We start from the raw sequence: 13,827 nt of genomic DNA, 5'->3' as shown, positions 1-13,827 counted from the left end.
AGTTTTTTTATTCATAATTCATACATCACATTGTTGTTAGGAAAAAAAAAAAAATTATGAGTAAATTGTTTTTTAAAATAATGATGAAAGATACTGCCGTATGGTGTCCCCGTCGTAAAGAGAAAAAGCCCAGATCAGAGGAGAACATAGGCGGATCGTGGATGGGTAGTACCGTAGTAGATTTGTGCCGACATCGATAGGTCATATCGTAAATTCAAATAGTTCAATCCGATATATATCCTCCTACGTTCTTCCCCAGTTTCAGGAAATCGTAACTTGAAAAAATTTTAAACTAATTTTAAATATAAAAATTAATCCCTAAATTGAAAAACCCAATTACCCCCTATGGACCAATAATTCAGAGTCCAGACTCTCTCTCTCCTCTCTCTTCCACACGGACTTTTCCTTTCCTTCGATTCAACCCCTTTCCATTGATCCCTCGGCTTCTCCGAGCCGTGCGCACGTGCTCAATTCCCTACTCAATTCGCCCTCTCTCGCTGACTTCCTTCGATTCGTCTCTCTTACGTTCATCTAATCGGTGAACAGTCTCCGATCGTCGCGATTTTACACCTCTGGAATCTCACCGAACGATTTCTCGCCTCCGATCGCCGCTGCTCCCCGGTCGTACGCTTGTCCCCAAAGGTTCGTATTAGGGTTTATCTCAGTTCGTCGATTCGATTCATTTCGATTCAGTCACCTCATCTAGGGTTTACTTACTAAATTTAAGAAAAAATTAATCAATTAATTAATTAATTAATTTCAGTCAATTTCTCAGTTACCTATTTGCCCGTGATAATACTTTAGAACTACGATTGGTCTCTTCCGCCTTTATTTCCACCCAATTGCTTTTTTTCTGTCTCAAATTCATGCTATCTCGGTTAGTTGATAATTTGGGATTCTGATCCTGATTATTATTATTATTTGGTTAGTTTGTGTGGTGTGTGACTGTGGAGGAACTAGCAGGAGGTGGAAAGGTGGGGAGTTGACTGAGTTATGTGGTGCTTGCTAGTTGGAGTAGGTAAATGAGATGAATGTGCAGGCTCATATGTCGGGGGCGGGGCAGGTGCCCAATCAGGCAGGGCTGCCTCAGCAGAATGGGAGTGCGCTCGCTCAGCAAATGCATAATCTGGGTGGCGGGGGTGGTGGCGGGCTGCGTGTTCTGTTTACTGCAGAGACCGAGATGAACAGAGCACGTGCATACATGCAAGACAAGATGTAAGACAGTCCACTTTTGTTGTTCTTTCTTTTCTGTTTTTCTTTCTTCTTTGTTTTGGTTCTGTAGTTTGTTTCCTATGTGCCTGTGAACCGTGTTTATGTTACTACAGAAGTTAAGAGGTATTCTGTATGTTAAAACTCGATATAATACATTTTGAGTGCTTTTAATGCAAATTGAAAAGTATTACTATTAGTTTTCGTACATTGTTGGTAGCTAAAATGTGTTTGGGAATCTGGGAAATTACCTGTTGCATTTTGTGCACTTGGTGATGGAAAACTGTTATGCATTTTATGTACAATGTTAATAGCTATAATGTGTATTTAGGAGAGTGAAGATATGGTAGCATCTGCTTGGGTATTTGTGTGCAGTAATTTCTATTATGGAATTTAATTTTTTTTTTCCAATTCTAAAGTTATATATGCACCAAACGGGTCATGACCACACTCTCCACCCCATTTTGGCTGGGGGCAGTGCCACTTGAGCTAAAAGCTCATTTGCTTCATTATAAAATAATTTAATATTAATGGAATACAAATGTTTTGCACGTGGAAGAAAACTGCGAAGATTGTAATTTTTTCCAATATGCAAGACATATTTGCATTTGATTCTCTATGTTGATTAGATGGATTACTTACCAAAAGAAATATCTAATACATGTCTATATGTCATCTGTTATTGGAGGAGCATGCAAATATGTGTCTAGACTTGTGTTTGAATGGATGAAATTTACTGGTGTGATTTACTAGCCTTTCGAGCAGGTGCAGTCACCTTATATAATGCAGTCACCTTTATATACTCGATGTTCTATGGTTTATTAAGCCTTTCTTCAGTTTTCTTTGAATTATTATTACATTTTATGTTGGGGGGGGGGGGGAATGGGGCTTGATTGTTTGCAAGATTCTTTGGGCTGCTATTGGACCATTGCTGAGATGTTATCATCTAATATGCTCTTGGCATGCTTGTGATATAGTATTTTTTTACCATCATCTGAGAACATGCTTTTGATATGATGCGTTTGTTGATTATTGCTGAGAATATTCTATTATCTTGTTTTCAGCTTTAATATCTTATCCCAGCGGCAGCAGCAGCCACCTCTAAATGAACAGGCAAAAAGGAAGTTCAAGGATATAGTGAAACGTCTAGAGGAGGGTTTGTTGAGATCAGCTCACACAAAGGTATTATTTTTTAATTTTTGCAGTGTTTGTTGGGGATATCTGTCTTACGAAACAGTATATTATTCTTTGTCTAAAGTTTCTAATCTTCTCATAGGAGGATTACATGAACATTGACACTCTGGAGAGTCGTTTGCATAATTTGATTAAACGCCCACATTTGAGTAATCAGAATCAACAATATTCTCAGCTTGTTAATTCTTCCTCTGCCATTGGTACAATGATACCAACACCTGGCATGCCACACAGTGGGAACTCAACCATGGTTGTTGCATCTTCTGTTGATACTTCCATGATTTCTTCTAGTGGATGTAATAGCTTAACACCTACAACTGTCAATACTGGAAGCCTGTTGCCACCTGGTGCTGGTGGCATACGTGGAAATTCATTTAATAGAGCTGATGGTAAGTGTTATAACTCTTGCTAAGGCTATTGGTTTTGATTCTTTGTATCAGTAACAGAGTCTATTCTTGCAGGTCCTTTGCCTAATGGATATCAACAGTCTCCTGCCAGTTTTTCCCTCGGTTCTGGTGGGAATATGTCACCAATGGGTGCCCAAACAATTACGAGCCAAATGATTCCTACTCCTGGATTTAATAGTAATAGTAACAGTAATAACTGCAACAACAACAACAATAATAATCACTCTTACATGAACTTGGAATCTTCTAATGGTGGTGGGTTTTCCACTGTTGAGTCAACGATGGTTTCACAACCACTGCAGCAAAAGCAGCATCTTGTTGGCCAAAATAGCCGTATATTGCGCAACCTTGGTAGTCAAATGGGCAGTGGTGGAATTAGGTCTAGCTTGCAGCAGAAAGCTTTTGGGTTTCCAAATGGGGGTTTAAATGGCGGTTTAGGGTTGATTGGGAGTAATTTACAACTTGTGAATGAACCTGGCACCTCTGAAGGCTATCTTTCTGCTACACCTTATGCTAATTCACCGAAACCTTTGCAGCAGCACTTTGACCAGCATCAGCGACCATTAATGCAGGGTAATCTTTCTCTCTATCTCTGGCTTCTTTTGCTGGTGTTATATAAAACATTATGTGGGAAGATTGATATTTATTTTGGCACAAATAAGCATTCTCACAGCAAAGTCTTTAATGATCAGGTGATGGATTTGGAATGAGCAATTCTGATTCTTTTGGTTCTGGACACTTCTACGGTGCTGCAACATCTGTCGGATCAATGATGAACACTAAGAACTTTAATTCAGTTAGCCTGCCGACCATGTCCAAAACCAACTCTCCTTTGGTAAGTAATCAGTCAGTGACAAACCAGGCTGCCTATACAAAGCCTCATTCAGTTGATCAATCTGAAAAGATGAATTTCCAAGCTCCTATAACTTCGAGAGACAATCTACTACATTCTCATCAACAGCAGCAATTACAGCAGCAGCCCCTTCAGTTTCAACAGCAACGCCAACAGAAGCAGCAAAGTCAGCAGCACCAGCATGTGTTGAACAATGATTTTGGCCAGTCTCAGCGGAGTTCCGATTTTGGTAGCCAGGTGAAGTGTGAGCCTGGAGTGGAGCAACACAATGAGGCTCTGCACTCTCAAGTTTCTGAACAGTTCCAATTGTCTAACATGCAGAACCAATTCCAGCAGAGCTCTGCTGAAGACCAATCCAGGGGTGCTCAACATCTCTCTCTTCCATCTGGCCAGCATGATATCTGCTCGTCACTGTCTCAAAATTGTCAAAAAATGCAACAATCACTGCATCCAAGCCATCCGGTTACGGATTCTCAAAGTGATTTTAGCTGCCTTTCTGTTGGAGCACAATCAGAATCAGTACTGCTGGGTCAATGGAATCCGCAATCACAAGACAGGAATCACATACCAAGGATCATGCCCCTTGAGCACCATGTCCAAGAGGATTTCCGTCAGAGAATATCCAGGCAAGATGAAGCTCAATGTAATAATTTATCATCAGAAGGATCCATTATTGGTCAAACTGCTACAGATAGAAGCACTGCTGAGCCCCCTAAATTAAGTGGTGCTGCAAGTAGATCTGGTACTCTAAACCTTGAACAGATGTACAGAAATCAACAGAGGTGGCTTTTGTTTTTGCAACATGCTAGTCGATGCTCATACCCCAAAGGAAAATGCCCAGCACATCACTGCATAGCTGCTCAGGAATTGTTGTCGCACATTAATAAATGCAGTCTGGCACTATGCCCAAATTCTCGCTGCCGTCATACCAAGGGCTTGCTTGAACATCATAAGACATGTAAGAACCCAAGTTGCCCTGTTTGTGTTCCTGTAAAAAAATATATACGTGCACAACTTTTAGCAAGATTGAAACCACATTCTCGAGCAGAGTCTGGTTCTTGTTTGCCGTCTTCGATTACTGCATCCTGTAAATCCTATGACACTGCAGACAGTTCAGCTAGATTGATATCAAAGACTCCCTCAGTTGTCGAAACTTCAGAAGATCTACAACCTTCTCTAAAACGCATGAAAATTGTGCAGTCATCCCAATCTGTTATTCCTGAGAGTGAAAGCTTGGCATATAGTGAACTCCATGGTTTGCAGGACGTTCACCTTCAAGATAATAAACACTATGACATTTGTATGCCTATTAAATCTGAGTTTCCCGAAGTGAAGAAGGAAGTTGCTGAAAGTTCTGGACAGGAAAGTCTTGTTCAGATGAGGGAAGGTGTCAGTGATAACTGCAACCATAAGCCTGATGGTGAACCTATTGCATATGTCGAGTCTTCTGCTTTGTCTAAGCAAGAAAATATTAAACTTGAGAAAGAGATTGATCCAGCTAAGCAAGAAAATTTGACGCAGCCTCCTGAACTTGTGTCTGGTACCAAGTCTGGTAAGCCAAAAATAAAGGGCGTGTCATTGACTGAACTTTTCACTCCAGAGCAGGTTAGGGAGCACATTACAGGTCTCAGGCAGTGGGTTGGCCAGGTAAGTTTATGGATTTTCTATGCAAGCATTTGATTAGGATCTGGTTTTTTTAAAATGAGTAAATTATTGGAGGGTACTCAATAAAAAGTAAATTATTGGAAGGTAATTACCATGCGTTCTTTTAAGGCACTGTTGTAAGCATTTGGATTTCTTTTCTTTCTTCCTTTGTTTTTTTTTTCTTTTTTTTTTTTTTTTTTTTTTTTTTTTTTTTTTTTTAAACTGAGGTTTGCTAGAATATTATCATTTAATAGGTGGCTTGTTTAGAGGAATATAGGGAGTCCACGTTTTGTTTTACATCAATAGCAACTACATTTCTAACTCTGTTACCTCAACTTTGTTTGATGTCATAATGTATCATGATGCTAGCATCTCTGGTTATCTTAAAATAATTTTGCATTATACCCTCTTTTTGGTAGACAGGGTTGGTGTTGCTCTCATGCACATAGGAATTTTTGGATTGGAACCCATATTGGTCTGTGCAAATAGTCATAAACTTGTATCTTGAATAACCTCTTGAGCATGACCTGTTGGGAACCCACTTTTAGACGGGAAAAAGTGTTATCATTTTTCTGTAGTTCCTATTAATTCTGGAGTCTCTATCATGTATATCCTCCCCTTGCTGTGCCACCTTGTTCTACAGCCTTGTTTTTCACTTATGTTTGCTCCTTTGTTATCTTTCCTTTTTTGTCCCCACCTTAAGTTGAAAATTTTGAACATGCTTACATCTTTTCCATACTTGTATCAAAGGACAAATATCCCACCAAATATCCTGCCATTTTGTTCCTTCCTTAAGTTGACAATTTTTCACATGCATCTATCTTTAGCGTACTTTTTATCAGAGGAAAAATATTCTGCTTTCATATGTAATTGTTTCTTTTATTTATTTATATATTTTTTGCAAACTTACATTTTCTAAATGTTTCCTTTTTTTAGTCCATTAGAGATTTTGTTATGTGTATCTTTATCCTTACTGTTATTCTTATTATTTATTTATTTTTTTTTATAGAAAATGTTCCCAAAAATCTCTGTTGCTATGCACCAGGTATAATTAATCCCCCAGTTCACAAAAACAAATAACCTTCCTCCTCTATTGTTTACTTTTTGATTAATAACACTTGTTTGTTGAAAAACTATACTAGAAGCCAGGGTGAGAATGTGGAAGGGGAGGGTGAGATGTAGGGAGTCTGCCTCCACCTCGTTTGGTTGAAGGGAATGAAAGAAAAAGAAGATGAATATGCAGTTTACTTTGTGCCCTGTTAAATGGTTTAAAATTGCGTACGGAACTTATGTTTTTCACAATATCCTTTAGAGGTCAGTTCTCACTCTTGCAATCTGCCCACCTCTTGGTGGATTGAGTTTGGTGGGCTGAAGGGACTTTGCCTCCCCTTCCTCCCACCCATTCCTCCTACCAAATGGAGGGATTTTTCTTTCAATCCATGCTTCAAGCATGGTGAGTACTATGTCTTGCTTCCATGTGATGCTGTGGAAGTGCATTTATGTTTCTGGACAATAATTGAAAGTTATGGAAAATGTCTATGTCAATGTTAACTGCTGTAGATACAGCAGTTTAGTGTTCCAAATTCTTGTTGAGGCATATGATTTCAATGGGTCCATTGCTGTTGGAATTGTACAGTTTTCTCTTTTCCTCTCGCAGAATATGGTATGAAATAACCCCAAGGGGTGGCACAGTAGTCTTGGAGTGACCTGTATAAACCTGACGTCCTAGGTTTGAAACTCCGCATTCACACTCTTGGGGCCATCGGACCAGGAGAATCTCCTCTTGAATTACCCAAGATGCACTTGTGAGAAACTCCTTGCCGAGGGCTTGTGTACATCCAGGATTAGTCGTCGGGAATTTGTCTGTGCCAATTAAAAAAAAAAAAGAATATTGTATGAAAACAATTGCTATCTGTATAGTCTTGGTATCTGTATAGTCAAGTCAACTAGATGTGATAAACCCAAAATAGATTATAATTCATTATTGTCCTATTTACAGAGTAAAGCAAAGGCAGAAAAGAATCAAGCAATGGAGCATTCAATGAGTGAGAACTCTTGTCAGCTGTGTGCAGTAGAGAAGCTCACATTTGAACCACCACCTACATATTGCACCCCTTGCGGTGCTCGCATTAAGCGAAATGCAATGTATTATACCATGGGTGCTGGCGATACACGGCATTATTTCTGTATTCCATGCTACAATGAAGCTCGTGGAGACACCATAGTTGCCGATGGTACTGCCATTCCAAAGGCAAGGCTAGAAAAGAAGAAAAATGACGAAGAGACTGAAGAATGGGTATGTTCTCTTTGGTTAAGTTTGTTTTGCATTTTATCGCCAACTGTTTGTATTAAGCCTTCAATGATCTTGTGCAGTGGGTTCAATGTGATAAGTGTGAAGCTTGGCAACATCAAATTTGTGCTTTATTTAATGGTCGAAGAAATGACGGGGGACAAGCTGAATACACTTGCCCGCATTGCTATATACAAGAGGTTGAAAGAGGAGAACGTATGCCCTTACCACAGAGTGCTGTTCTTGGGGCCAAAGATTTGCCAAGAACAATTCTTAGTGACCACATAGAGCAGCGGTTATTTAGGAGACTGAAGCAAGAAAGACAAGAGAGGGCGAGGCTCCAAGGGAAAAGTTATGATGAGGTGATTGCATATGTGATGCTCTTGTATAAATTCTTGTTCTAGGGAATATGATGAAATTAAAGAATATGGAGTTCTTCATGATATGAATCACAGTTTTCTTGCCAAAGAATGTCAATTGAAAGCTTCTAACCGATATTCACAATCTTAGATTGTATTAGGTTGTGCTTATTGATGGCTGATCCCAACTATTACATATTTTTTAACTTTTATAAAAGAATGGGCCATGGTTTAAGTTCATTGACACTATCAAGATGAAATATCTCAACATAATCATATATCATTGAATAGGACCTGAAGTTTGGAGGTGGAGAACTTGATTAGTTTATTGTTTTATTTTTATATAATCATTATTGTTTTTTTTGTTGTTTGTTGCCCGGGCGCCGGGGGGGGGGGGGGGGGAATTTGATCATTTCCTTGAAGCATGTGGTACAAGTGTAGCTGTTTATTAGGGTATTTTATTGGAGTTAATTTAATGCTTAATAACTTTATAAGGATTACTGTACAGATGCTTTTGGTAGTTAGTTTATTTCTTCATTGATTTGCTGTCTAAACTAGATTATAATGTCATCGATTTTGATTTAACAGTTCCCTTACTATTAAGAGGTAGAATCCCAGTAAGGATCCTGACACTGACTGCCAACATATCATATTTGTTATTAAATTATTTCCAAACATTGATATTGCTAGGTTCCTGGAGCAGAAGCACTTGTAATCAGAGTGGTTTCATCTGTTGACAAAAAGTTGGAAGTGAAGCAGCGATTTCTTGAAATTTTTCAAGAAGAGAATTATCCGACCGAGTTCCCCTACAAATCCAAGGTGTGGATATTCCTGAGTTTCATACATTCTCTAACACAGACGGGGTCTTTCATTGCTAGTAACATAAAATAGCTGCAGAGCCTATGTGCTAAGTCTTTTTTTTTGTTCCAGGTGATTTTACTGTTTCAGAAGATTGAAGGTGTAGAAGTTTGCTTATTTGGCATGTATGTTCAAGAGTTTGGATCTGAATGTCAATTCCCAAATCAGCGCCGTGTTTATCTCTCGTACCTGGACTCTGTGAAGTATTTCAGACCTGAGATTAAAGCGGTTTCTGGAGAGGCTCTTCGTACATTTGTTTACCATGAGATTCTGGTAGGTTCCAGACTTGCACTTCTTATCTCAATTGTACTTTCCCAAGTATACCTATATGTGATTTGATTAGTATGAAATCTTCAACTGGAGCTATTGATCTTCACCTCTGCTTCTTTCAGATTGGATACCTTGAATACTGCAAGATACGAGGTTTTACAAGCTGCTATATATGGGCTTGTCCTCCATTGAAGGGTGAAGATTATATTTTATACTGTCATCCAGAAATTCAGAAAACACCTAAATCTGATAAGCTCCGGGAATGGTGAGCCTTGTGCCTTTCATAAAGAATTTTGTGAATCATCTTAACAGCAGCTAGTATTCTATAGTCATTTTATTCTTTAATCCTTGCTTGGAATTTTCTGTGTCAGGTATCTATCGATGTTAAGAAAAGCTGGCAAGGAAAATATTGTGGTTGATCTCACTAATTTATACGACCATTTCTTTGTATCTACTGGTGAATGTAAGGCTAAGGTCACTGCAGCTAGATTGCCATATTTTGATGGTGATTACTGGCCTGGTGCGGCAGAGGACCTTATTTATCAGATGCGTCAAGAAGAAGATGGCAAAAAACAGAATAAGAAAGGAACAACGAAGAAGACCATAACAAAGAGGGCTCTAAAAGCATCTGGTCAGTCTGATCTTTCTGGTAACGCATCAAAGGATCTGCTACTCATGCATAAAGTAATTTTTCTTCTTATCTTCCAGCTTACTGTTTTTCTTGCTATTCCTTCTATTGTCGGAGTTGTGATAAATCAAATTCACAGATAATTCTTAAAAAAAAGAAAGAAGAAATAACTGTTTATATCAAATTCTCCTGTAGTTTTATGGCATCAAAATTACTGGTGCTTGTTCTTATGCGACTTTTTTCCCCTCCCCAGCTAGGTGAAACCATTTCCCCAATGAAGGAGGATTTTATCATGGTTCATTTGCAGCATTCGTGCACACACTGTTGTGTCCTAATGGTATCCGGAAACCGTTGGGTTTGCAACCAGTGCAAAAGTTTTCAGCTTTGTGAAAAGTAAGAATTCTGCAATCGTTACCTGCAGTATTGCTACAGAGTTGTTGATTTAAATATGTGCTATATTTGTATATTTTTTTTTTTGATACGTGTGCTATATTTGTATATTCATAAGCATTCTCTCACATGTTAAGCTGTAGTTTGGTCCACAAGTAGCAGGCTTTTAATACCAACATTTACAGATATGCCCATAATGCAAGATACTGATACCACTATCACAAACTACTTAATGCTTGGAATAAATTCGTTCACACAAGTTTGTCATTTATCCTATAACCGATGTGCTAGAGCACAAATATATGATTTTAGGTGTGGAAGTTCATTTAAGTGAAAATGAATATGGCTCGGAAATGTTATATCCTGCTTCTTTTTTCTTCTCCAAGGTTTCTCCTTTGCAATAATATTTATTTTTTGGGACGGTTCATTTTTTAATGTTAAGGATTTCCTTTCAGGTTAGAGTTTCCTTTTTCCGTTGTGTATCATGTATGTTCCCTTGTATGCTTTTAGGAAGTGAACTATTTATTTCATAGTTTTGAGCCTGAAAATGTGTATTTTCCCTTTTGCTGTATTTTGTATCTGTGTCATCTTTCTCTAAACTTCTAAACTGGCATTGCTCATTTCCAGTGTTGCTTTTCTTGTACTAGATTATATGTTGTTATAGTTCTTTGTAGTAGAAGATAAGAATTTAACGGTCTGGTCTATTTCATCTGATCAATGAACATGTTGCTTTGTTTAGTAATGAAAAAGTTCAATAATTATTTTGGAAAAAGCTGATAAGTTAATTTTACACCCGACTAGGGATTCCAAGACAAAAATGCTGGCTACTCCTGAAATTTCTGAAGTAATCTCTGATTTCTCTAACAATTGAAGTTCATAATTAGGATTTTTGTAATCAATGCTTTTTCCATGTATCTTATTTACTTGTTCTTTGTGTTTGATTATTTTTCTTTGTTGGGGGGGATTTTCTCTTGAAAAGTACTTCAGAACTTCCTGAGATTGATTTTCTATTGATTTCATGTGTTCTGAGTTTTTCATCTATCCTTCAGGTGTTATGAGGTAGAACAGAAACGTGAAGAAAGAGAAAGACATCCAATCAACCAGAGGGAAAAGCATGCCCTCTATCCGGTAAGTTCCTTGACTGGAAACTACGTGAGAGTGAGTGGTTTTTATCAACTTCTTTTTCAAGGGGCAACATTTTCAAATCTTCAGGTTGAAATTACTGATGTACCTGTTGATACAAAGGATAAAGATGAGATTCTTGAGAGTGAATTCTTCGACACCAGACAGGCATTTCTGAGTCTTTGTCAAGGAAATCATTATCAGTATGATACCCTACGACGGGCTAAACATTCCTCGATGATGGTCCTTTACCATCTTCATAATCCAACTGCTCCAGCCTTTGTGATAACATGCAATATATGTCATCTTGACATTGAAACTGGTCAGGGTTGGCGATGTGAAGTCTGCCCTGATTATGATATATGCAATTCTTGTTATCAAAAGGACGGGGGGATTGATCATCCTCATAAGTTGACAAACCATCCATCCATGGCTGATCGCGATGCTCAGAATAAAGAAGCCAGGCAACTACGAGTTGTACAGGTGCTGCATATATTTTCTCACTGGTCTTGCATGTAATCAAGGATTTTCTGTAAATTTAAAGATTTAAGTACTTGTTTTCATCAATCTTACAACTTCGTGTCCGTTACTGCATTTTTTTTATGATTACCTCTTCATAGGTAACTTTTATTGTCCATCACTGCATTTTTTCTGCATCACACTAACACGAGTGCCTCTCAAGTAGCCAGTTAAACTAATTGTTTCGTTTGGTTGGGAAAGCCCTGCAACCATGTCCGCCCTTCATGGTATTAGAAATGAGTAGTGTTTAGGTGTAATTAACATCAAGAAATGAGGAAAAACTGTGTTAAGAGCAGTAGGGAGAGAGAATGTGCAGTATCCATTCACATCAGATATAAGTTGCATTAATGATATTTTGTTGGTATGGCTGGCAGATATTAGTTTTTGTTTAAGCCATTGTATCTCACTATTTTGTTCTGTATTATTCAAATCTGCTTGTGACTAAGATTTACTGTAACAATTGCTAGAGCATGGATAGTTCTTAGTTAGTCTGGATTTATTTATTTGACCTGGAAATGTATGGTGATGGGGAAAGGGGCAGTTATTTCTTGAGGTATTATGGAGATCGTTGCTATTATTTTTTTACTAAATATATGAAAATTCTGTCTGAAATCATTGCTTGTTTCACATTGCAGCTTAGGAAGATGCTTGATCTTCTCGTGCATGCATCACAATGTCGTTCTGCACTGTGCCAGTACCCAAATTGTCGCAAGGTTAAGGGGCTTTTCCGCCATGGGATACAATGCAAAACCCGTGCATCTGGAGGTTGTGTTCTCTGTAAGAAAATGTGGTATCTCCTCCAACTTCATGCTCGAGCTTGCAAAGAATCTGAATGCCACGTGCCACGTTGCAGGTTTATGGATCAACCTTTTCCCTATTATCATTGGCTTGCCAACTTTCTATTCCTTTATGTTTGGCGATTGCTATAAATTTTTTTTTTTTAAATTTGTTCAGAGATCTTAAAGAACATTTGAGGAGGCTTCAGCAGCAGTCTGATTCACGGCGAAGAGCTGCTGTGATGGAGATGATGAGACAGAGAGCTGCAGAGGTTGCCAGCAATGCTGGATGATCTGTTGTACATACTATATATATAGTTTTGAAAGAAAGCCCTCAGTGGTAGAGGAGGGAGTCCATAGTTTTGTGCTGCTCAGTAAGACACTGCTGGGAACTTGGCCGTGATAGCAAAAGCGGCAGGTTTAGACGATTGGAAGGAGGTAAGCATGGAGTAGAACAGCAGATTGGTTCATATTCACATGAGACAGAATATTCTTTTCGTTTACACCAAAAAATCTTCTGAAGCAAGTGAACTCCATTGATCAGAACTACCCTCTTCAACAAACACTAACAGTTCAGCTTGGAGTATTAGTGTACTGATGCGTCTCACTCTGGGTCGTTTTGGTGATTCTTTGATTTTATGATGCTCTTGTATTCTGTAAGGACGTCATTCTTGGGGTGGCGATTGTACTATATAATTCTAATCTTTCTAGAAAACATTTCTTACGAAAGCATTGTCAGGGGCTTTTTGGTTTTAGTTCTCCTTTGTTCCCAAGATTTTGTTATCATATTACCTCTTTTTAGAAGATTTTCTTATAAAAAGATGGAAGAAAATAAATAAGTAGCGTCTCTGACATTGTAGAAATTCATTTTGATCTATTCTGTTGTCCTTGTAAACTATTGTGCAACAAATAGCTCTCTCAAGAAAATTAGAAGACCCTTTCTATAGTAATTAGTAATGTAATTACTCATGCTTTTTCCACAAGAATGTGAATACATGGAGAACACTCGTCTCTTTTCCCCAAAAAAAAAAAAAAAAAAAAACAATTCTCTTGTAGTATGCCATTCTTAATTATAAGTATTTTACATTTGTTTTGGTGTTTACTTGTTTGCTTGGATTTGCATTAAAGTAGTTGCAGACGTCCTGCAACAAGATAGGTGGAGCTTGGTATAGTGGGGGACACTTATGCCTAAGTTAGAATAAAGTATGAGAGAGTATTTCAACTTTCAGAGAGTTCAGAAGTTAGCTCAACATGTTCTTTGATCTCTATTTATATGAGTCAGGCATGTGATGAGGAGGCTTACCTTGC

The 13,827-nt window shown here is 38.2% G+C and overlaps 1 protein-coding gene across 1 annotated transcript; it reads left to right on the top strand.

The window, feature by feature from the left end:
- The first annotated feature begins 336 nt into the window (after positions 1-336).
- Positions 337-13,396, top strand: LOC121244550 (histone acetyltransferase HAC1-like). The gene is made up of 17 exons (XM_041142676.1): positions 337-642; positions 930-1,215; positions 2,274-2,391; positions 2,486-2,792; positions 2,865-3,383; positions 3,503-5,310; positions 7,307-7,603; positions 7,681-7,959; positions 8,647-8,775; positions 8,887-9,087; positions 9,207-9,349; positions 9,456-9,768; positions 9,966-10,105; positions 11,152-11,230; positions 11,315-11,707; positions 12,379-12,596; positions 12,698-13,396. The coding sequence occupies exons 2-17, from the start codon at positions 1,028-1,030 to the stop codon at positions 12,810-12,812; spliced, it is 5,247 nt and encodes a 1,748-aa protein (XP_040998610.1). The 5' UTR covers positions 337-642; positions 930-1,027; the 3' UTR covers positions 12,813-13,396.
- Positions 13,397-13,827: the final 431 nt, after the last annotated feature.

The sequence above is a fragment of the Juglans microcarpa x Juglans regia genome, chromosome 1S, assembly GCF_004785595.1.
Source record: "Juglans microcarpa x Juglans regia isolate MS1-56 chromosome 1S, Jm3101_v1.0, whole genome shotgun sequence".
Taxonomy (NCBI): Eukaryota; Viridiplantae; Streptophyta; class Magnoliopsida; order Fagales; family Juglandaceae; genus Juglans; species Juglans microcarpa x Juglans regia.
Note: the sequence above shows the minus strand (reverse complement) of the source record. Positions and strands in the feature narration are given on the sequence as shown.